Source organism: Petromyzon marinus, chromosome 11 (genome assembly GCF_048934315.1).
Source record: "Petromyzon marinus isolate PM22_M1 ecotype Great Lakes invasive population chromosome 11, UKy_Petmar_22M1.pri1.0, whole genome shotgun sequence".
Taxonomy (NCBI): domain Eukaryota; kingdom Metazoa; phylum Chordata; class Hyperoartia; order Petromyzontiformes; family Petromyzontidae; genus Petromyzon; species Petromyzon marinus.
Window position 1 is genome coordinate 3956527 of NC_133677.1, and position 25967 is coordinate 3982493.

The window sequence follows — 25967 nt, forward strand, 5'->3', positions numbered from 1 at the left end:
TTTTTTGGGATAGAGTGGCCTAATTGGCAAAACAAACTGCCGGAGCATGGGGCGAGGGCAATTGCTTTCTCTTAACGAGGCCCATTTGCCCTGGAATTTCAATTTGTGCTGACGAAAGCGTGCGAGGCTAAGGGGTCTCGCGACGAGCGCTGTGTTTGTCCGTAGAAGGCGCATCGGCGAGTGCTCTCGGCGGCGATAAACTCCTTTGACGTTTGGCGGCGCGGCCAGCAGTAGTGGCCAGTGGCATTTTAAATGGTTCTCAATTGTTGTTCAATTGTATATTGAAAAAAAAAATCCATTCACTTTCAAAATGCAATCTTTGTTTGGCTGTCCCATTTTAGAAGTGCAAAACGTTGCATTTGTTTTCTCCCGGAGAAGGAAAAAAAAAGATGACCGAGTCATTTGTGATACAATTGCTGTCATTTTGAACAAGATAAAATCAATTATAGGCGGGTGGGGTGCTGTGGGAGTGTGTGGAGCAGTGCCGAAGTGGTCAGTTCAGTGCACCCTAAACCCAGCAACCAGAGTTTGATCCCCATTTAGGGCTAACATCGGTGCGACGCGACATCTGAACTGCTCCTGGGCCCACACCCTTCATTAATAAAACACAAAAATGTAACTCCTAACGTCAAACCCCGGCTCCCCCTGTACGGCCATTATGGTGAAGTTTGGGCAAACAACATCCGTGACCAAAACCGTGTGGGGGAGTCCATGCAGTAGTCGAGTGACAATGGACCGTAAATTAATGTTGCATTTTTGATAAAAATTATTACCATTTAAAATCAATTATTTTTATTAAACACCCTTAGAATTAAATTAACATCTATTATTTGTCTCTCCACGTAAAAAAAGATATTTTATTTTACACAATCCATCGACTGCACGGCCTTCTGGGAGTGTATCGTATCAGCAGCATTGGTTCAATTCAAGCAACACTCTGGAGCGGTTTCTCCACTCGGTGTCTCGCCCACAGTCAGGTTCGCTTGAACGAATGCTGTTGAATTGCCCGGTGGTTTTGAGCGAGGACGTTTTCCGTATAATATACGAGGTTATGGTTAACGATTCATTGGTGATACAAGTATGCGACAGAATTCTGAGTGGCTGGGGCACAGTCAGTGTGCAGTCACGGTTTATTTTTTTTATCTGTAATAAAAAAATATATACATACATGGGGAGACGTGACCACATTCTCGTATCTTCATAAACTCCTGCGGTGGCTTGCCTAGACCGTGTATTTCAAACAGTTTCATTAATAAATGAAGTCCACTTTAATGTGGTGTTTAGGTTTTAAGTAGCATGGTGTTTAAAAGGTGTTGGGGAAATGTTTTCAAATGTATACTCCGCATTATTCATGTTTATTGGCAAGATGTGCTGATTACATCTGCAGCGTGCAATAATTAATTTGTTTCAAAATTGAGTGTCAAGTTATGCAGATAAATTAAACGCCACTGAATCAACCTCGTTTATTATTTAAACTAAGTGTTTTACAAAATTAATGCTCTGGAATGTAACATTGAGGTGTCCCAGGATGGTGAATCTAACATCCAAGCCCTTTGATCTGCAAACTCCTGCTTTTCAACAGCTGTAAAATAACTCCATGTACGCGGGGGTCAAGCGTTCATTGCATAAAGTACATTGAGCATGACTGCCATATGATTGACGTGGAAGAGCATTCCAACTGTGCATTGGGAAAGCTGGACTCGACACGATCTTCGACTCATAGACACATGAAATATTAATGCACTCTACAAATACTGGAGCACTTCTTAAGGTAAGCTGCTTTTCGCAGGACAGTAACTTTCTTCTGATAGTGCCTGTATATTAGGAGTACACCGTTAAGGGTTTGCGATGTAACTCGGCTGCGAGGCACCTCGTCCGAGTCATGCCTTCTTGGTCTTGAATAGATGGGTACTGTGTGCGGCGCTATAATGCATTTGCCGTACTCAGAATCTGCGCTGCTGTTTGAACTAAGTCCCAAAAGTCGAAACTAAATCTCAACACATTTGTCAATAACACTGTGGCCCTAGAAGGAACCAAAAAATATATAATAGGTGGCGTTTCGGGCAATGGCCCTTGTGCTTGGTAGAGATATCTCACGACTGTGCTATGAATAGGGTCACTGCCAGTAATGGATTTTGTGCTGGTACACCACTGCCAACACAATTTCACAAAAAAATATTGATTAAATTTAATGTGTAATAATGCCAATGGGGATGTGGCCAAATACTCACTGCGAAAGGAGGTTAATGTGATGGCTTACAGGCGTAGAGTGGTCACCACACTGCATTATGAATCCGGCTACCTGAGTTCGATTCCAGCCTTGGCTGACATCATTGATCTGCTTACCTTTTCTATACTTTGCTCTGCTATCATGTTTTTGTATTGTTGTTGATACGTTTTGACCCACCTCGACTGGACATCTGTGAAAGAGAGCTTCATCGCTCATCGGATTCCTCCAGTATAAATATAGATTGTCATTCTGATTGACTCGGGGATCAGAGCACCGAGACGGGGCCACTGAGATCCTGGGTTCGAACTCGACCGCATGCCGTCCAATCACACAACCAGAGCACGTGTTGATGTTAACGCTGACTACATGGAAGCCATGTCCATGATATGAATTGCCTTTTCAAGTAATCTCCAATGGAGGTGGATAGGTGCCCGTGTGGCTCAGGGGGCAGAGCCCTGAGATTCTTGGTTCCAATCTGGGTTTCAGTCACCTGTGATTGAAACCAAGTTCTCAAGAGTGGTGAGTTGGTCTCAGCCCATTTATATGAAAATGCACAATAAAAAATCCCCACGTAAAATTTGTATTTTCACTTGTGACTACATTCCATCTCTGAGATGTGGGAAATTGCACCGACCAGTACGTGATAAGGAAATGTCACTTGAAGAGATCTCACAAGTAGTTCTGCAATATCTGCTTCCACTGGCCATTTTCGAACACGCATGGCGAGTACTGTACCTGCGGGAGTTTCGAATGGACATTTTTCTCATGACATGAAGCCGATAGCACAGCGGGATTTAAAGGGTGGCACAGCACGTGAGAGAGTGGGTTGTGGACAGCTCTTCACGCAGAGACACCTTGTGCCGCCGAGCGATGATGTCAGTCAGCGCTTGACACACCACTCTCCAGGCCTTTCTTTCAGGCTGTGTTCGGTGGCAGAGCTATCAATCGTGCAGGTGGGGGCACGCGTGCCAGAGGGTCCCAGGTACTGGGCTACGGGGAGGTGGGAAGGCAGACAGCCCCACCCCACCCCCACCCCCATTCATTTCCTTCAGCAGGGCCCATCTTTACTTTTGATGTTGCCAGGCCAGGATCTGATCCTATTTGTAGGAGAGCGGTAGTGCAGCGGTTAGCGTGCTGCTGCTATGAATCAGGCGACCAATGTTCGATTCCTGCTCAGGGCCAAACACCAGTGATGATTATCTTTTTGACTTAAAGCTTTCGTGACTGCAGGGATTCATATTCTTGGTTCTTTCGGTAAAGTCACGTAGAAGGGAAACAATAAAATACAAATATATTGTTTTATATTGTTTTATATTTTTATTGTTTCCCTTCTACGTGACTTTACCGAAAGAACCAAGAATATGATTATCTTTTTGTTGTCAAGGGTGTGTTGCTGGGGTTGCAGCGCCCTGTGCTCATCTCTGCGTCACCGCTATGTACAAATGCACACCCACGCGCATGAAACAGAGTGCATTGAAAATCCAGTTGATTAAACATCCTATTACTATATCCTCGTCGTGGTGGGATTGAGGCGGGATTAGACTGGTCGATTGTCGTGACACAGTTCTCCGTGTTGCAGTGATCTCCTTTCACGGTCTCTATTTGTGTTTAATTCTAGAGGGGGGTTCTTTACCATGTAATGATCGTGGTGCAGTGGTGTAGACGAAGGGATCATGTTTGAACGCTCCGAGCATCATGCTGTTATAGGGAACAAAGGATTGAACAAATAACGTTATTTTTTAATTAAATGAAATCTGAATGTCTGTTGAAGAGTGATTTATTCATTATTTTAGATACTGAGATATGCAAGGATTGTGGTGGATGCTCTAAAAACTTGACTGAATTAATAACAAATTGCACATTTGGATTCTTTGAAGACAAAATACCCATAAAACAATGCTCAGCCAGATTATAAAAATAATGTCGTAGCAGGGAGAAATAAACATTTGTTAAAGCTTAATTTATCATTCTGTTAAAAAAGGAATCGTGTTTCAAGATGCAAATGTGCAGCAGTTATTAATGTGTTATGTAAAATAAACATGTTTTACAATTTGTTGACATAGCATGACCGCAGAATATATATCTTAAGAAGACCCTGAAACAAAACAAATATAAATTAACCTTTAGATTCATATGTAAATCGTTTTTTGGTAGGACATCTAAAAAATACATAAATAATGACTATAAGTATGAAATTAAAGCAATAAATAAAGATTTATTTATTTATAATAATAAATTTTCAATGCCGCTGCCAACTACCAGCATTTAAATGCAAAAACAGTGAACTTTTTAAACCCTGCCAGGTGGAACACGCAATGCCCTGTTCTCAACTAAACCCTGCCAGGTGGAACACGCAATGCCCTGTCCCCAACTAAACCCTGCCAGGTGGAACACGCAATGCCCTGTCCACAACTAAACCCTGCCAGATGGAAACACGCAATGCCCTGTCCACAACTACACCCTGCCAGGTGGAACACGCAATGCCCTGTCCCCAACTACACCCTGCCAGGTGGAAACACGCAATGCCCTGTCCCCAACTAAACCCTGCCAGGTGGAAACACGCAATGCCCTGTCCACAACTACACCCTGCCAGGTGGAACACGCAATGCCCTGTCCCCAACTAAACCCTGCTAGGTGGAAACACGCAATTCCCTGTTCTCAACTACACCCTGCCAGGTGGAAACACGCAATGCCCTGTTCTCAACTAAACCCTGCTAGGTGGAAACACGCAATGCCCTGTCCACAACTAAACCCTGCTAGGTGGAAACACGCAATTCCCTGTTCTCAACTAAACCCTGCCAGGTGGAACACGCAATGCCCTGTCCCCAACTAAACCCTGCCAGGTGGAACACGCAATGCCCTGTCCCCAACTAAACCCTGCCAGGTGGAACACGCAATGCCCTGTCCACAACTACACCCTGCCAGGTGGAAACACGCAATGCCCTGTCCACAACTAAACCCTGCTAGGTGGAAACACGCAATTCCCTGTTCTCAACTAAACCCTGCCAGGTGGAACACGCAATGCCCTGTCCCCAACTAAACCCTGCCAGGTGGAACACGCAATGCCCTGTCCCCAACTAAACCCTGCCAGGTGGAACACGCAATGCCCTGTCCACAACTACACCCTGCCAGGTGGAAACACGCAATGCCCTGTTCTCAAATAAAACCTGCCAGGTCTAAACACGCAATGCCCTGTCCACAACTAAACCCTGCCAGGTGGAACACGCAATGCCCTGTTCCCAACTAAACCCTGCCAGGTGGAAACACGCAATTCCCTGTTCCCAACTAAACCCTGCCAGGTGGAAACATGCAATGCGCTGACCCTTCTCTGAACTAGCAGGGTGGGAATATTTTAAACGTTAAGAAGAACTTAGCGAGGTGAAGGCGATTTCAGTTCCAAAGGTAAGATCAGGGGATTAGGAAGGGAATAAGAGTGGTATTTGTTGGAATATCCCCCGTGTCAAAGATTGAGCCTATAATCAGATTATCCACGTCTCAAAATAAATTTTTAAGCCAGGTGCAAATCGGTGAACCCTCTGTGAGGACGGCCACCTCACGGCGGCACCGCTCCACCACCACCAAGCCCCTGCAGTGTCCGGCCTCGGCACGGTGGCTCTGTTCGTGTGGCGTGGATGATGGTGAGGAGTTTGGATGGAGCCCATCACGGAGAGCCTGTTACGAAGACCCCATCACGGAGAGCCCCTCGTGGAGAGCCCCTCGTGGAGAGCCCATCACGGAGAGCCCCTCGCGGAGAGCCCCTCGCAGAGAGCCCATCGCGGAGAGCCCCTCGCGGAGAGCCCCTCGCAGAGAGCCCATCACGGAGAGCCCTTCGTGGAGTGCCCATCGCGGAGAGCCCATCACGGAGAGCCCATCGCGGAGAGCCCCTCGCGGAGAGCCCATCGCGGAGAGCCCCTCGCGGAGAGCCCATCGCGGAGAGCCCCTCGTGGAGAGCCCATCACGGAGAGCCCATCGCGGAGAGCCCCTCGCGGAGAGCCCATCGCGGAGAGCCCCTCGCGGAGAGCCCATCACGGAGAGCCCTTCGCGGAGTGCCCATCGCGGAGAGCCCATCACGGAGAGCCCATCGCGGAGAGCCCCTCGCGGAGAGCCCATCGCGGAGAGCCCCTCGTGGAGAGCCCATCACGGAGAGCCCCTCGCGGAGAGCCCATCGCGGAGAGCCCGTCATGGAGATCACGTCAAAACCGTTTCCGCTGTCTGTTCTAAACCTTCAAGATGTTTGTTCATCAATAAGTGTCCTGGGGATGTGAACAGGATTTTTCTTTTGTCTATTCAAGCAAACGCGTCATCTAGAATACGTACAGTCTAGGATATTATATTGTACCGTATTTATTTAAATATTTGGGAACTTGTGTAATGCTTTCAGGATAATATTTGCTTTAAAATACCAGACACCTTCGAGGTGAGACTTATCAGAATTTTAGCATTGCAGATTTTTTTTTTAATACGCTCTATCAGAATCGTAGTTTTAATGTGGTCGTTGGGCCTACGTAATACAGCAAACACACAGCGCTGACATGACGTGAAGTCGGCCAACATCCAGGTGTCACATTCGGAACGGCACTGCACCGTTGGGCCGGTGCAGTGCAAGCAAATGACCAAGCGCATCCATCGCACGCGAAGCCATTCGCGAGCGGCCTTGCAGTGAAGTCTCGGGAGTTTTTCCGTCTGATGCCACAAGTCCGCGGCAGCCCGGGCCTTCGCACCTCGTCGTCTGGGCGAATGGCAACCGCCATCCATTTCCCCCCTGAACAAAGAGGAAGGGAAGACGAAGAGGAGGCAGCGGAAAAAGAAGCCTCCGCAGAGAAGACGGGAACAAATGGAGGCTCTGGGGCTGAGCTGCCTGTGCGGCTCCGAGCTGCCACCGAAGAAGGCGAGGCCGGATGGGGGGCGAGCGCACGAAGGGTCGACCAAGCGCTTGGCCGTCATCGTGGACGGGGAAGTCAGCGATGTGCTCTGCCAGGTGCCCAAGAGCTGCGTGCACAGGCAACCGCCGCCCGGCATCAACCCGGGCGGGGGCTACTCCGCCAGTGATGTGCCCGTGTTCGGTGGGTGCCGCTGCTCCTCTCTCCCGCACCGCTCCTCTCTCCCGCACCGCTCCTCTCTCCCACACCGCTACCCACCCCACCACCTCCTCCTCCTGAGCGTAGGGGTGCAGCCACACTTTGGGAAACTGTGGGTCTCCTCATTGGCGAATGGTTCGCGGTTGCCACTGGTTAGATTAGAGCCGCACAGTGACCCGACATTTGCTCGTACTATCGTGAATTGCCGACGGCATGTCTTACGACGTACTGACAGTCGCTTTTTAATGTGTGTTAAACTAAACTACTTTACTACAGCACAGGTGTATTATATCCAAACAAATACTGGTGAGTTGACTCACCAGTACGGAGCCGACTGTTCGTGCGCTACTGTGGATTTAAAGTTTCCACCATCGGCATAATAAGCCATCATGCCACTCTGTTGAATGGGTAAAACTCAGAGTCAAAAAACATGCTTGGTCTAAATCGTCGGCGGGTGTCTCTTCGCCATATATAAAAACAAATGTTGAACAAATTAATCAGTAATGCACTGGCAGAAAAAAAAGACTCAACACATTTATCAAAAGTGCTGCCTTTAACAGAACAACTTATAATTGCCAACGTTTTGGTCTGTGAAGGGGCCACCCATTGCTTGAAAGAGCGTCTGTTTTATAAATTTTATTTTGAGGCCACAGTGTGGTCTTCGAAAGTGTTCAGTTGTTAAAAATATAAATCTTTATTGTGGATGTCTCGGACACCAACGTTGTGGACACCCACGTTGTGGACACCCACAGTAACCCCTGCACCAAACCGCAACTTTTTTTCTGCCAACTCTGTGAAAACAAACTGGAACCGCGGCAGAAAACCGAGCGACTTTGTTTTTACCCTTTATAATTTAAGCGGCGAGCTGCTCGAGAATAAGTCCGCCAAAAAAATTGGGCTTTCTTTTTGGGGCGGGCGGGCAAGAAGGTAAAGTTATTTATGTACGCAGCGGGCGTAAAGCCCCTCGAGGAATCGTGGGATTCTGTTGCCAATTCCGCCGCGTCCCTCCGTGCCTCTCTCGACAGAGGCTTCGTTACCGTGAAGCAAGAGCGCTTGTGAAAGTTCCACTTTCGTTGTGTTTCGTACATTACACATGGGCGAGTGTTGATTAACCAGTTATCCGCCCACGCGAGCGTGTCTTTTTGGAGCAGCATAAAAAAAACCAAGTGCGGCAGATGGTGTGTGGGTAAAGCAGCTGGGCTGGGTCTACCTCGCTCTTGGACATGTTTCCGTGCAAATCCCACAATGGCCGACTCAGCCTTTCCTCTAATTGGGGAGGGGGGGGGAGGGGGTGCGTTTTGTTGCCCGAGACACCCTCTGTTTTTTTCTATTTCTGTGGGTTTCCTATTTGATTTTAGATGGCAATTGTAACAATCATAATTATGAATACATAAATGGTGTTGCTTGATTTATTATCTTTTTGTGCTACTTAGAAAGAACACGCCGATGCTGTTCAGATCCTCATTTGGAGAAAGTAGCCCTCACTGGGAAAGCAGAAAGGGCAGTGTGTGGGCGACTTGGGCATTTCAAGAATGTGAACACACTCTCATATCGATGTATCTTAAAGATGAAATAGCATGGGGGGTGGTGGGGGTGGTGGGGGCATTGATCCACATTACTCAATTTTAAGATTGCTTGTCAGGAATGCATTAAGTATTCTTAGGTAAGCATATTAGGGCTCTTTCAACCTGTGTACTCATGAACAATTGCCCAGGAGTGGTTACAATGCTTAGTGATATTAATTGTAGTCACGCATTCTGTGTGGTGGTGAATATTTAATGCCGACGATACCTGTGGCTATCCTCTTTAAATAACACATCACCAAAGATACACAATATCCATTTTCTCCATGATGCACAACCGTGGATAAAATCCAAATTGCTTTGCGTTGTAATATTGCAGAAAAAAAAGTTGCAGAACAAACGGCTACTCTTCCTGGCAGGAGGCCAAGACGAAGACGAATTGTTTGGAAGTGTGACTTTTTTGCCTGTTGACATGGGGCTCCTATTAAAGCTTTGCACCAATCCAGCATGTGTAATTTCAGCACAACCATTGCTGATCGCCATCCCCCACTCCCAGCTGTGTGAAACGACACCAAAGACAAAGGCGCTCCCCGTCCTTATATCCCGCAACAGACTCTCGGGGCAAGTGCCGTTAGCGAGCACCTATGAAGGTCGGCACGGCGTACACCAGATGGGTGGACGGCCAAGCACCACGCGCGGCCGCCTTTGTCTCCCCATTGGCGATGTTTGCACATCGCACCAGGTACTCAGTTGAGGTTAAGTCGACCTAGGTGAAGCCCAGGATCGATTCAGATGATCGTCACTGGTGTTGACCATGAGTGGGAATCGCACTCGTGTTGCCGATGTTCAGAACGAATCGCGCTAACCGCTACACTACTGAAAGTACAACCACCACCTAAACATGTTAGCTGCCGCAAATAAACACCCCAGTGCCAATTCTGTCAAAGGAAGTCAGTTTACACAAAAGCAATAATAACACGCTCCTTTCATAATGCATATGCAAGGTTTTCTAGGAAGCCTTAAGAGGATTAAGGTCTGGGTTATGAACAACCGTGCTCACGCCGTGTGCGTGCATATTCTCAGATATTGCGTTATCTGCAGATTGAGATGCAGCTCCGAAATCGAATGAGGCTGATGTGCTTTCTAATTAGATTTTGGGCTGCTCAAGCCATACACAAATCGAATTTGATAAGCCCCCCCCCCCCATGTGCCTTTTATGCTTAATCCAGTAATTCACCATAACCATAGCACATCGTTCAAGATGTTCAAAATGTTTTTGAATAATTCAGGCTCTCTGCAGTCAATGGAATGATATATATATGTATACAGTGGTTGCAGGGCTTAATTTCTCACTAAGTACTTTCTGGATCAACTGGAGTAGGTGCCACTTGACCAGGAGCCACAGCCATAGCGAAATCAATCCTGGATGTGGTGTGCCGGAGCATGGAAATATGTTCTGGGTAGCCGACCCGACGGACAGATCCAGCTGGAAATGAAGCCCCGAGTGTGTGAAAAAATGCAAAATATATTTTTGCTTACAATATTCGAAGACAAAATGTTCCACAAATCTGTGAAGCAGCTTCTACTTTGCAAACTGCACACTGTGTAAATGAACATGGTCGGTAGTTCTACATCCTTCAGAGAAATAGTGCAACATATCGCGTGTTACCATTTTGCAAGTGACAGGAGAGAATTTGAACCAAAATATGTTGACAGTCCCTAATATATCTATGCAAAGTGACATGAATATTCGTGCAGGTCTCTTAGGCTAAATCTCTGTCTTATATAAATTTCACATGGCCGAAACTCTGAATGCGCTCAATTTCAAATATGTGAAGCCGAAGCAGGTTTGAGCCTGATTAGTATTTGGATGGAAGACTGGCTGGGAATTACGGCTTTTGTCGGCTCGGATTATTTCGTGGCAAGAAGATAGCAGTCAGTAGAGTCACGGTTTCTTAAATCCATCTTTGCAGATCTTTGGTTGTCGTTCCCTCACATGTGAGTTTTTCTTCAGGTTTCCTTCCACATGCCCAAACACTCTTCGATGTAAGTGGCCCAGAAACCCCAATGCAGGACCGTCCTGAACAACAAAGTGAGTCTCGGTGAGGCTGTCTTGCGTATATAAAGGACATTGTTACGTTAAATGGTATTCTTTCACGGAAGCCTCAACCCTCCTCCCTCCCTCCCTCCCTCCCCTTTCCTGCAGGGATTACTGGTGTCAAAATCCAGCTCGAGGCATCGTCATCGATCAGCTGGTCGGTTTCTAAGCGGCCAGGGGCCACCGATGACGTTAGGATGGATCCGAGACAATAGGGTTACGGCAGGCGAATTCAGGGCGGCACGCACGGGGGCACCACCGGTCTCATTGCTGCCGTGATCTCTTTATGTGCAATGTGCACGACCGTGACAAGACCAACGACAAATGTGCAGCCGGGGGAAAGATATTGTTCTCATCGGGGCGATTGTAAATGTTAAACACGCGTCACGCGTTTCCTTTCGGTTGGTTTGTGTGTGTGTGTGTTTTTTTGTTGTCCATCTGATTCGCCGCAGGCTCCCAGCGTTGCACCGCTTACGATGGCCATGGTGGCACGGGGAGCGGACTTTGAAGGCATTAGGTTCATGTGTTAGCCAGGCGGCTGAAACGCCACCCTAAGCATTTTCGTTTCTCGCCACTCTTCATTTTTGCTTTGCCGTGCGAGTCGGCCGGAACATATTTCCGACCGTCTCTTCTGCAGCGTCGTTCACAGTCGAGTTTGGATTTATTAAAGAATACCCCCTTAATGCCCCACGCAATTGTTGTTCTGTTTGTGGATTGAGGTGGTGGCATGCTACTTGTGATTTATTTTGAGATTGCGACAAATAATTCTCAAGCCAATCTTGATTTGAAGCTTTCGTGACTGCAGGAATCCATACTCTTTGGTTCTTTCGGTAAAGTCACGTAGCTAGAAAAAGAATAGATCTCGACGTTTCGATAGCAACAACAAGCAATCGTCCTCAGGTGAAACAATACAGCAGGCGGACTGCTGAGGCAAGAGGAAATCATTTCCTTGTGTTGCTATCGAAAAGTCGTGATCTGTTATTTTTCTACCTACGTGACTTTACTCGAAAGAACCAAAGAGTATAATTCTCAAGCCATTTCATCGGACTCTTTACGTATATAAAGTGAATGCTCTCAGAGATTGTGAAATGCGACATTCTCTTAAAGTGATAAAATAACATTTACGACACTACTAGCGTATGCATATTAATTATAATGAATAATTTAAATGTGGCGTTTTTATTATTATAATGCTTTGAAGTACGGAAAGACTTGACATTTTGGTCAGCTGGCCTTATGAATTAATGAGTTGCTCTTAAAGTCAAAATGCTCATGGGAATGAGCCGCTCAAAATATGGCACCTCCGTTTCTCAATAGGAAAGTAATTTAGCGTTTTGCAGCTTCTGTTTAATAGACACGTACTCTATGGTGTATGCATACGCCAATCTTTTAACGAATGTCTCTTGCGTTCGCATTTTCGGGCTGTTGGGTGCTACTGCTGTTCGCGAGCACCTAATGAAGGCCAGCACGGCACACGAGGTGGTGGTTTGGTCAGACCTGCACAGGGCCGCCTTCGTCTCCCCAGTGCTGATGTTTATAATGGCTGCGTCAACGTAGAGGAGGCCCACGACCACATCTAATATCACCCGTCACCGATGATCGCCGTGAAAACAATGCGACTAGTTCGTCAAGTTTTGTAGCTCTGTACCCAAATGACAACACACAATCACAATCATGCAGATGACAACACACACAATCATGCAAATGACAACACACACAATCATGCAAATGACAACACACACAATCACAATCATGCAGATGACAACACACACAATCATGCAGATGACAACACACACAATCATGCAGATGACAACACACACAATCATGCAGATGACAACACACACAATCATGCAAGTGACAACACACACACAATCATGCAAGTGACAACACACACAATCATGCAAATCACAACACACACAATCATGCAAGTGACAACACACACAATGATGCAATGACAACACACACACACACAATCATTCAAATGACAACACACAATCACAATAATGAAATGACAACACACACAATCATGCAAATGACAACACACACAATCATGCAAATGACAACACACAATCACAATCATGCAGATGACAACACACACAATCATGCAGATGACAACACACACAATCATGCAGATGACAACACATACAATCATGCAGATGACAACACACACAATCATGCAAGTGACAACACACACACAATCATGCAAGTGAAAACACACACACAATCATGCAAATCACAACACACACAATCATGCAAGTAACAACACACACAATGATGCAATGACAACACACACACACAATCATGCAAATGACAACACACAATCACAATCATGAAATGACAACACACACAATCATGCAATCAAGTACGGAAGCGTGCGCGCACACACCCTGCCGGAATGGATAACATATATTTATTGTGTTTTGTTATTTTGCTTTCACCTTGCGAGGCACTTCCCAGACACAGAAGTTAGAGGCTTGCGTGAAAATGCGTCTGGTGATTAAATTGGCACCCGATGTTTGCCACTGATAATGGCTGTGAGTGGAAATTGAACTCAGGCTGCCCGGTTGGTAGCGCAGCGTGCTAACCGCTGTGCTACCACTCCTCACACGCATGCATGTAATTCACCTGCGTATAACCCAAATTTATTCCACAGGTCACGACTGCTTGGGGGAAATCGATTATCCTGAAGTATCAGATCACTATGTACTTTGCCTCTGGGATGGAAACTTAGATTAATGGCGGTGTTTTCACAGTCCTGCAGATGTCTGTGCATCACAAATCCTCCCGAACTTTTCCAACCCAGAGAATGCTTCCATGTACATACGTGTACTGCATATAAAAAAAATATAATGATGTCACGATGAAAATGTTTGAGTGTCGATTGAAAGTGTTCTCATGAAATTGCGCCAATTTGCTCGGCAACATTTACCATAATGATTGCACTCTGTGAATATGGTACTCTCCAACGGTGTACATGCAATTATTTTCACTTAAACGTGTACCGATTTTGGAGATGTAGTCCCTCTGCCTGAAACCCAGCTATTTCCACAAGATGAAACATCATTACGACCATTGGCCTTGGTCAGTCCACTGATGGATGAAGGCCTCCATTAGAAGTCACCACCATCTGACAATCCTGCAGAGTAACAATCCACCGAATGCACAACCCACGATCGCCTCTCGTCGCTCCATCCCCAAAGTAAACGCCCTTTCGGTTGCCTTACATTTCTTGGCTGCCACTCTGTTTCATTGAATCATTGATTCAGTGGCCTTGACATCAATTATGACTTGGCAATATCATTTGTTTTCTATATCGCTAATGGAGTTTAGCTGTTGGCAACGTGCAGCGATTGAATTGGCCGACGCCCAAGGTCCAACTTTCATTTACTATTTGCGAATCATTAGAGTCGCGTGTCTCGGCGGGAGGGTGAGGACGGTGAATGGTATCATGGCCTGCTGCTTTCCTGCTGCTTGCCACTGTGTGTTGTATGCACAATGCACTGCTTGGAACGAGCTACTGATAATCCAACATTCCCTGCGAGAGAAATGTATAAGGCAGCCGTGCTGGACAGCTTGGGGCCTTTCCTCCCGCCGTTTGTGGAATGTTTCGATGAGTTGAGCCTGGCCGTTTCAACATTTACACCGAGTCTTAAGAATTTGAAAACAGAAATCGTCCGAGTGCGACCGAGGCAACTTGCAGCGAACCGACCGAGTTGGATTCCTTGGCCAAGGCTGACATCAGTGGCGAGTGATATCTGAATCGTTCCTGGTTGCCATGCACGCGTGCAGCAATAATGTAATGTGCAGCACGCTGTCCATCCACTGCTGGATGAAGGCCTCCCCAAATGCTGTGCAAACTCGCTCATAACGCATTATGAAACTAAAACTGTAAACTTTTTTTTTATTTTACCTGGTAAGACCCACTGAGCTATATAGCTCTTTTTCAGATGCGACCTGACCACAAAGGATAGTTGAACGAAGTAGCTTATCACGTGGAAATTTACTGCAGAAAAATTCTCTAAATGCACGTTTCTAAATGTGGAGGGGGAAAACCAGAGGACCCGGATAAAAATCCACGCGACCACTGGGAGAGAGACACGCAAACTCCAAATATACAGCAGGCGTCAGGGTCGGGATTGAACACACAACCTCCTGTATTCAAGGCGAGGTAGTTAACATCTCGCCAACGCCGTGCCACACAAATAAAATAAAATAAAAAATACAAAACGTACATTAACACCCAGTGATAGATGTGGTGTTGGGGGAGGGAGTAGATTGTGGGAATTGTGGGGGTGTCCCTCCAGAAGGCTGCTGCGGTATGGAGATGTTAACTACTTTGTCTGGTATACAGGGGGCCGTGGGTTTGAGTCCGAACCTGATGACGCCTGCTGCTGTATATTTGGAGTTTGCGTGTCTCTCTCCCCGTGGTCGTTTGCATTTTTCTCCGGGTCTTTCGGTGTATCCCCTCCACATTTAGAAACTTGCGTTTAGTGTATTTATTTGGCTGCTATACGTTTCCACATGATAAGCTACTTCGTTGAGATATCATCTGTGGCCCGGTCGCTTCTGAAAATGAGCTATACAGCTCAGTGGGTCTTACCTGGTAAAATAAAAATAGATTATAGGTTTTTTTTTCCATAGATATTGCGTGTGCAACCGTATGTCATATATTTCACTTTTTTAAAAAAATGTCTGCAATATTTTGCTTACTTATCCTGAACTGTAAACTTTTTAAATGTTTTTGGAGAAAAGTAAAAACATCTGAAAATTTTAAACATAACATGGTTATAAAGACTGCCTTGGCTTTAAATTGATCCCAAGTTTGGTGAGGTAGGCCTTGTGTGTGCGGAGAAGAGAGAGGGATACAGGAAATATATCGCGTCTGTATTGGGCACCCTATAATTTGTAGTTTTCCACCCTAAGGGAGAAACTAAACAAAAAACGAAAAAGTTTGATATTTTAGGCAATATATATGTAACTCCACAGCCTGATTATGCATGATAATAAGGTAAATATGAATAAAACATGGGAACAATTAATGCAAATATACAATCCCCAAGTACAGCAGCGCTTTTTAGATATTTACTTTGTGGCAATAACAAAAAATAACCCACAAAAATAAAAAAAATGTATGTGAGTAAAACATTAACCTGAGGTATATAGCCTCGATGTTGACTTTTTTTTGCAAGCGAAGGCCGTGAGATATTGACCGATGAGTCCGTTCAAGAGGGTCGTGGCTGAGGGTTCAGAGGTCACACTTTCATGTACAGTGTGAGTAGTTAATGCCCTTTGAATCGCAATCCTGCCACTTCAAATGCCTCACAGGCGCCCCGCAATTACATTGCCATCAGGATTCCATTGCCATTTATTCAAATGTCCGAAGTGACCTTCAAATGGACTTTGCTGGACTAAAATATTCACAGCAGCCCGGGATTTTTAGGGTTGGGTTGTGCAGTTGGCAGGCCGAGTCACGTGTTTTAATTTGTAACGGTGAGGCATTTGTGATTGTAGGTGATGAATTCTGCAGGGTAGGGGCATGTGGTGTGTTTGATTTTTCCAGGGGGCTGCCGTTTAGATTGTTATCTGTAACAAAATCGCCGACTATTTAACTGATCTCGTCAGATTTTGGAAGCCAAGTACACGTTGATCGTGCCTGGATAGTGCCTGGATGGGTGACCATCCAGCTACACTGTGGGTAGCAGAGCACAGTGCAGTAAAATCTGTTGTTGTACTGTACTTCTATGTTCCGTCGCCTTGACCAACCCGCACTTACCAGCCGTGCTGAGGTATTGTCACATAACCCCCACTCCCCGCGCACAGCGTGGGGAGGCCCTCATCCAGCACTGGATTGACAAAAGTGCTGCGTTCGGACATGTGTCAAATTTTCAATGTGTTTGACTTCCTCCAGACGTGCATTCTCTATACTCAGCCAAAATCCGAATAACCTTAATCTTTACAAGGACATAACCTCCCGCTTGAGGTGGCCGTAGAAATTTGTAAGAATTTAATGTATTTTTTTATTACATAACAGCAAGCAAGTTCAATTTGGACTGATTAACTTTTTGCCCGAAACTGATAATGTTTCAAAGCAGCGTGCAGAAATTTCAAATGGTCTTTTGTGATTAAGAAAACAGCTCACAAAGTTTTATTCGGGATAGGCTGTAACCCAACCCACCCTCCGCTGCCTCTCTGTTCATGAATCTTAACTCTATTTAACTCTGAGTATTCCCTGTACCCTCATTAGATTCTGTGCATCTTTAACTGATAGGGCTGCACACTCACTGCTCACACAGTGGGGGGTCCACGGGACAAGCTATATGTGGAACAGTGAGTTGTCTGTGCAGCATTCAACACCCTTTGCTTAGAGTTGCTCCCTGTGGCGATATGTTTGCCAGTTCACTGCGGAGTGGATGGCGGGGAGGGCCACGGTAATTTGGGGAAGCGTGCCTTCCCCATGCCACGCTATATATTTTCTTCTTAGTTTAAGGGCACTCGAGTTAATTGCCACAGCAGTAATTGTGAGAAATGTGGCTTTAGAATATTGGCCATTATTATTATTAAGACGGCTTGGAAATTTTACCAGTCCATTGAGAGAAATAAAAACAAATGTTGGGCGATATGGAAACAAAGCTGGCATAATGGAAAAAAAGATTATCGTTGTTAAAAGATATTGTCTAATTATTTTTTGTAATTAAACTCTGGCTTAATGTGCAACTATCATGCAAATATATTATTATTTTACAACACAAATGGATTAGGCAAGTTATGATTCCACTCTCACAGCAATTCCATGGATTGGCATGATTCGGAATTGCAATTTGATTCTAGCGTCGATTCTGTTGTTTCATCTTCGGTTCTTGTGCACATGGTTCGATGCATTTATTGCGAGCATAAAAAATAGTTTTTTTATCAATGCATCGTTAACTTCTGAATATATACTCGTCATGTATTCGTAAACTAATGATGCAAACAATTACCGCTGGCGTTTAACTTACAATTCAACGCTCACATTGTGTTCGCCTGCACGCATCAACACGACTCTGTTTTCCCGTTTGTTCAACATAACACGAGCTTTTGAATGCTGAAAATCGCTTGTGGCACACAAGTCCAGGAGAGCTCTTTTACAATACAATTCCGTGGACAATGGAGGCGCAGAATGTCGTTAACAGATCAACGTGGGCCAATAAGCCAACAGCACGCAGCGTTGAAGGAGTGTGGTGTTCTCTCTCCCTCCATTAGGCTTTAATGTACTTTGCAATGAACCCTGGAAATGTAAGTTTGATACCTAGCCACGGCTAACATCAGTGGCGGGCGACGTCTGATTGCGTCCTGGGAGTCCCCTGCAACGACCCGCATTCGCCAGCGTGGTGAAGTATGGCTAAACGACTCTTACGACCGGCACGGCACAGGGGAAAGCCTTCGTGCAAACGGCGAATTGAATCGTTAATCAGTCTTAACGAATGGTTCTTTTGCAAAGTATTTTAACAACAGAGTTTCCCGAACACATTTGTCCCCCCGCCTGCCCCAGCACCTTCGACTATATCACGGTTGGCTACCTCCGGTGCGAAAAGAGTTCGACACTCGTGCACACAAGCAATGGGGCTCAGCGTCTTTGCTCCGGATAGAAATTTTCCCTCGGATTCTACCTCGCAGTGTCGCCATTGGAACACCGCCTCACGCGTCAGCCGTTTCGGGATATTCCTGCGAGATGAATGCATTTGATTCGGTCAAATGGCGCTCGTTAATAATGCATCGCAAGTATAGATATGCGCGGGGTTGAATTTCGCGGCCGACGGGAGTATCCACTGTTCGATTCTATCATATGCGTAGGCGTTCTTGCTTGATGCGTTTTGTTCCCCCCCCCCCCCCCCCCCAGTATTTTAAGTTGAGTTTTTTTCTGCTGCGTTTACATTTTAAATAATACAGTATCACATATCTATTCCTTTTCTTCAGTGTGTACGCACGGTGTCATCGGTTGTTATTATTTAATGCGCGGCTGAAATGTTAATGGGAAGGGCATCTGCCACCAGAAATTGGAAGGAGAAACATTATCCGGCGCGCACAAAGCTCCTGGAGTTAACAGTTCATCTGCCGCTTGTAATGACCAAATATGAGACGCGTCCACACGAGCACAAGTCTCTACCGTGACTGAGCGCTCTGTGAGAGGGTTTGAAATACTGGATTATGCAGCGTGGCATTCATATCTGGTCATCGTCGCAAAAAGTCATTGGGCGAATGCATTGATTGAGTGCTTTTGCTGCATGTGACCTATGTAATGGCATCAATAACAAAATAAATTAGTGAAGTGCCAAATGGGTTGTCAGCTACATTTTCTGTTTCATGGGGGGTGTTACATTTAATTGGGAAGTCTACTCATTGTAACATCGCAGTGCCTTTTTTTGTTTGACAGTAGTCGGTGCGTTTAATTTGAACCATGCACCTTGCCACTGTATCTTATCGCACGCGTGTTGCTTTGTTTCAGATCGTCAACATTTCATCCACAGCGCCACATTAACCAAATATACAACACACATGGTGTGGCATGAAAAAAATATATATAAGAATCGGTTTTGCCCCTTTTCTGGCAATCAAACAGCGGGTGTTAAGATGTTAAAACACTAAAGAGAAACCTTTCTGCAAGGAATAAAGTTGCTGCATTGGCCACGCACAGTGCAAACAAAACAAACAAACATTCAAATAAACAACCTTGTATTTTTGTCACACTTTGATACTGGCAAGCAAGGTCTCATTGATGTAGCTGCTGCTCACCCCGAGCTATGGATGCTCTGATACGTGCGGCATTGTCCTGGTGCTGTTCGCCTTTTGGCGTTCTTCTCTGCACTGGCACTGGAGAGACGAGGCAATAAAGAAAGTTGCTGTCTCTGGTGTAGGCCAAATCAGCTTCACAGACGATGCCCATCGTATTGTCACAGCCACGTGTTTGTTTGCATGCTCACCACAAGTGCCGTGTGTGGGTCATGCAGACTTCATTCCTTGCAAAATGTTTCTATTTGGCGTTTGAACATCTTAACACCTCCCGCTTTATTGCTAGAAAGGGTTAAAGCGATTCCTATTTTTTCATACTTTTATACCGGCAAAAAAGGCCCCATGTTAAGATGTGGCGTATATGTTTATATAAAATGCACATCGGTCGATAACCATCGGCGATGCTGCATCCTCTGTTGGATGAAGGCTTTCCCGAGTTTTCACCATCCCCCCCCCCCCAAGTGTGTAGCAATGCAACGATCCCTCCAGCTCCAGCACACGAGCTGAGGCTCATAACTCCATCTCCGTGATATTCGTCCGCCTCGGAACCGTTCCTCCTGCTGCCATTCTCTCATCAGTCTCGTCGATCGTTAGCCGTCATTCCTTCTGGGGATACAGCACGTTCCGCACCATCGCTAGACGTGTGCAAATTGTTGCAAAGAATGACGCGTTCCTATAATGTGCACGTATGTAGGTCGTGTGTGTGCGTGTGTGGGCGTGTATGTGGGCGGCAAGGTGAGTGAGCGATGAATGACAAGTCACAGTGATTCAGTGCAACACCAAATCACTGAGGGTATAAATAGCAGCTGTGCTATTTTTGAACATGGAGCAGACACTGTGTACACATTTTCCGCTCAAATACCAATTCAGAATTTTACATTTTCCACGCTGGGTCTGCCGTTGCCATGGACCGTGCCAGCATTTAAAGCCACCTTTACACTCCAACCCGCTTGCTCCTAAACATTCCTTGTCTAAATTAGTGTCCCTTTGCCAATGTCCATCTCTCGTTAAGCAATTATCCCCATTCACACCGATTGCCAGAAGGCTGGATACGTCTGCTACAAGTGAAAGTGTTCCAATAAATCAAGGGCTTTTCCACCAAGGAGAGCACGGCTCCCCCTGGGGGCCATGCCGGTTATAATCAGAGGGTTCCTCGGTCAGTTCCACGATTGTTTTAAATGTGCGAGCCTGCGTGGACGGACGGATGAGCGCTCACGTTTGGTGGGTGGCGTGCGTGCATGCGGGCGGGCGGGCGGGCCAACGCCTGGCTGGAGTTCGCGTGCAGGGGCAGCCGGGATTAACTTTAGCAAGTCTTCGGAGTGTGTGAGCTAACGAGAAAGAACTCTAAGATGGGACGAGCAATAATATTAATTATTAGTGGAATGCAGAAGTTGAAATTGCTCGACTTTGGAATTATCTCCACTCGTTTCTTTTTCCCACTTGTTTTTGTATCACATTGCTGAATTCAAGGGGCATATTTTGCTCTTATCTGTTTAGACTTTATAAAAATTATGTTTCTTGCTGACTGCTTTGTGTGGTTTGGAGCTTTTGGGCCTCTGCTCATGCAACCATGTTGAACAAAAAGACTGCTGTATGGCCTGGTAATGTCAAACGCATGGCACCAAACAGCAATCTAGCAAAAGCAATGGCAGTGTTAGTGGAAGGCAATAGAGGAAGAGGATGACTGAGACGAAGATAAATTGATGTAGTGGAAAAGGAGGCACTTGCACAGAGACGAATGACAAGCAAATATCAGCAACAGATGAGTTATGATGATGATGATGATGATCGCCAACAGTGAATTACTGCTGAGGTTATTGCCGTAAGTACATGGACCCAGTGACCTCCGTAAAAGGGGCTGTATGGGGAGAGAGAGTGCGAGAACTACCGAGTCTATTTGTTGACAAGTGAGTGAGTGTGGCAGTGTGTTGGTGAATGGGAGTGTGGGTGCTCCCGGCGAATGTGTGGGAACGTGCGCGCGTAGCGGGATTGTGTGTGAACATTTCCCTTTAATAATATTGATTGGGAAACTGGAAAGGAGTGCCCCATGTACGGTTCTCATGCCGCTGCACGCAAAGGGCAATTCTAAACTAAACTATTTAATTTTACCAGGTAAAGCCCACTGAGCTACATAGCTCTCTTTTCAGAAGCGACCTGGTTACAAATGATAGCTCAACGAAGTGGCTTATCTTGTGGAAATTTTATAGCACCCAAATACTCTAAACGCGTGATGTTGATCCTAAATGTGGAGGGAAAAACCAGAGGGCCCGAAGTAAAATCTACGTGACCACGGGGAGAGCATGGATGCTACAAATATACAGCAGGCGTCAGGGTCGGAATCGACCCACGACCTCCTCCATACCAGGTGAGGGAGTTAACATCTCACCACCGCGGTGCGCCCCTCTCTAGGAAAACAGAGTTTGTCGTATTTCTCCTTGCAGCCATATGGGTTTATAAAGGGTAGAATTAACCTTAATTCTGACCCGCCGCAAGCCATCCAGTCACACAACCGTTGCGTGCGCTAATTCTATCGCTCAATATACAGAGGCCGAGGCAGTGGAGAGCATTTTGCCGAGGGTTGAATTTCTTTGAGGTGGCTGGCCGAGCTCGGGGGTCGGAGCACTGAGCTGGTAACGGTGAGATTCCAGATTTGATTCTGGCTTTCCGCTGCCCGTGATTGAACTGGGTTCTCAAGTGTGGCCGAGTTGATTGTATTGGCCCAATTAATCGACTGCTCAAACAATTATCACGTTAAATGTTCGTCATCGTGTAACAATGGGAGAGTGTTTCCTGCCTCCCCTCCCCCTTCTCGTGCGGATTAAAGAACAGGATAGAATCTCAAAAGTAGAGCCCTGTGATATCGCCTTCCACGAGCTGTTCTCAGCGTGTTGAAACGCACTGCTGTACAATTATTTTGAAAATGGATTCTCCGCCTCGTAACATGACACCAACAGCAGAAAAAAAAGGAAAATAAATGAGACAAAGAGGGGGTTGCGTCCATGTGGATCGAGGGATTGGTTTTGTGTCAGGAGTTGCATCCGGGTTTCTCCCACCCAGAATCAAACTGAGTTCTGAACCATAGTGACTTGATATTCTCATCCTGGTCACCAATGAAATGCAAATATAACCCATCATATATATTTATTTAACAAAAATAATTGAAATGTCAATTCCAGAGTCTGGAACGCAAATTATTGATTTGATTCCCACACGATGTGCAATTGCCTCTTATCTCGGTGTGGATAAGAGGCAATTGAAGGAAATCTCAGTTGTGGTTCTGTGATGTCATCTTCCACAGGCTGCTGTCCGGCGTAGTCTGATGCACAAGTGGGGTGGTGCACGCAGTTGGAATGCAAATGGCAGGAAAACATTCTTTGGAGGGGGTTGGAGTACCCACAATATACCCAAACACACGTGGCCTGCCGATCGACTAATAGCGCAGCACACGTTTATACAGCACTGTTGGTTGGACAGAGGCATGGGGTGGATTGGGGGGGGGGAGGAATTAAGAAACTTGCCCATTGCTTCAACTGCCACGCCCGACCGAGAGAATGAACAGGTAACATGTGAACAGGTAACATGTGAACAGGTAACATGTGAACAGGTAACATGTGAACAGGTAACATGTGAACAGGTAACATGTGAACAGGTAACATGTGAACAGGTAACATGTGAACAGGTAACATGTGAACAGGCGACATCTGGGTTGCCAGCTCAGCGTGCAAACGATCACGCCCATGGCAGCATCTGAGTCCAAACGGTAAACTTTCAGATGTATTTCTACTGGTTCCTGCTATAACTGGGCACACGCTCGGCTAAGCACTGAGACCGAATCTACCATCGAGATCAATGTGGGGTCATCACGCAGAGTTTTTGCGAAACCTTGTTTTACGAGTAAACTTGGTGCTGTAAAGAAACACAAAGCAGGAAAACTGGCCTTACACAAACATACGGCCTCTTACAATAAACGATCGGTGTACGGGTATTCCACGGGTATTTATGAATAAACAATTTTGTTCCTAATTCTAATAATACAGGTTCAGTATTGAAGCCAACTGCGGGAGAACAGCACGTGACGGCGTCAGAGCAATGCCCAGCGGGAATCCGTCGCTGTTTGCGTGGCAATCGCGGCGCGGGCATGACGCTCGGTGGCTGCTGTGGGGACGAGTAGGCGGGTAGACGTTGGTGACTGGGCTGTGGGGACGAGTAGGTGGGTAGACGTTGGTGACTGGGCTGTGGGGACGAGTAGGTGGGCAGACGTTGGTGACTGGGCTGTGGGGACGAGTGGGCGGGTAGACGTTGGTGACTGGGCTGTGGGGACGAGTAGGCGGGCAGTCGTTGGTGACTGGGCTGTGGGGACGAGTAGGCGGGTAGACGTTGGTGACTGGGCTGTGGGGACGAGTAGGCGGGTAGACGTTGGTGACTGGGCTGTGGGAACGAGTAGGCGGGTAGACGTTGGTGACTGGGCTGTGGGGACGAGTAGGCGGGTAGACGTTGGTGACTACTGTGGGGACGAGTAGGTGGGTAGACGTTGGTGACTGGGCTGTGGGGACGAGTAGGCGGCAGTCGTTGGTGACTGGGCTGTGGGGACGAGTAGGCGGGTAGACGTTGGTGACTGGGCTGTGGGGACGAGTAGGCGGGCAGTCGTTGGTGACTGGGCTGTGGGGACGAGTAGGCGGGCAGTCGTTGGTGACTGGGCTGTGGGGGCGAGTAGGCGGGCAGTCGTTGGTGACTGGGCTGTGGGGACGAGTAGGCGGGCAGTCGTTGGTGACTGGGCTGTGGGGACGAGTAGGCGGGCAGTCGTTGGTGACTGGGCTGTGAGGACGAGTAGGCGGGCAGTCGTTGGTGACTACTGTGGGGACGAGTAGGCGGGTAGACGTTGGTGACTGGGCTGTGGGGACGAGTAGGCGGGTAGACGTTGGTGACTGGGCTGTGGGGACGAGTAGGCGGCAGACGTTGGTGACTGGGCTGTGGGGACGAGTAGGCGGGTAGACGTTGGTGACTACTGTGAGGACGAGTAGGCGGGTAGACGTTGGTGACTGGGCTGTGGGGACGAGTAGGCGGGTAGACGTTGGTGACAACTGTGGGGACGAGTAGGCGGGTAGACGTTGGTGACTGGGCTGTGGGGACGAGTAGGCGGGTAGACGTTGGTGACTGGGCTGTGGGGACGAGTGGGCGGGTAGACGTTGGTGACTGGGCTGTGGGGACGAGTAGGCGGGTAGACGTTGGTGACTGGGCTGTGGGGACGAGTAGGCGGGTAGACGTTGGTGACTGGGCTGTGGGGACGAGTGGGCGGGTAGACGTTGGTGACTGGGCTGTGAGGACGAGTAGGCGGGTAGACGTTGGTGACTGGGCTGTGGGGACGAGTAGGCGGGTAGACGTTGGTGACTGGGCTGTGGGGACGAGTAGGCGGGTAGACGTTGGTGACTGGGCTGTGGGGACGAGTAGGCGGCAGTCGTTGGTGACTGGGCTGTGGGGACGAGTAGGCGGGTAGACGTTGGTGACTGGGCTGTGGGGACGAGTAGGCGGCAGTCGTTGGTGACTGGGCTGTGGGGACGAGTAGGTGGGCAGTCGTTGGTGACTGGGCTGTGGGGACGAGTAGGCGGGTAGACGTTGGTGACTGGGCTGTGGGGACGAGTAGGCGGGTAGACGTTGGTGACTGGGCTGTGGGGACGAGTTGGCGGGTAGACGTTGGTGACTGGGCTGTGGGGACGAGTAGGCGGCAGTCGTTGGTGACTGGGCTGTGGGGACGAGTGGGCGGGTAGACGTTGGTGACTGGGCTGTGGGGACGAGTAGGCGGCAGTCGTTGGTGACTGGGCTGTGGGGACGAGTTGGCGGGTAGACGTTGGTGACTGGGCTGTGGGGACGAGTAGGCGGGCAGTCGTTGGTGACTGGGCTGTGGGGACGAGTAGGTGGGCAGTCGTTGGTGACTGGGCTGTGGGGACGAGTAGGCGGGTAGACGTTGGTGACTGGGCTGTGGGGACGAGTAGGCGGGTAGACGTTGGTGACTGGGCTGTGGGGACGAGTAGGCGGGCAGTCGTTGGTGACTGGGCTGTGGGGACGAGTAGGCGGGTAGACGTTGGTGACTGGGCTGTGGGGACGAGTAGGCGGGTAGACGTTGGTGACTGGGCTGTGAGGACGAGTAGGCGGGTAGACGTTGGTGACTGGGCTGTGGGGACGAGTAGGCGGGTAGACGTTGGTGACTGGGCTGTGGGGACGAGTAGGCGGGCAGTCGTTGGTGACTGGGCTGTGGGGACGAATAGGCGGGTAGA

The 25967-nt window shown here is 47.5% G+C and overlaps 1 protein-coding gene across 18 annotated transcripts in view; it reads left to right on the forward strand.

Moving 5' to 3' along the window:
• Positions 1-25967, forward strand: part of LOC116941326 (actin-binding LIM protein 1-like) — a 126214-nt gene that overhangs the window by 22521 nt on the left and 77726 nt on the right. For 2 of the 18 annotated variants that reach the window (XM_032952298.2, XM_076066321.1), the window contains exon 1: positions 6942-7293. The exons of 3 other annotated variants lie outside the window; for them this stretch is intronic. In XM_032952298.2, the coding sequence (XP_032808189.1) occupies positions 7065-7293 (229 nt within the window). In that variant the 5' untranslated portion in view covers positions 6942-7064. Of the gene's footprint in view, positions 1-6657; positions 7294-25967 lie in introns of those variants that run through there. 13 more of the 18 variants (XM_076066317.1, XM_076066314.1, XM_076066310.1 and 10 more) reach the window with 13 other exon arrangements.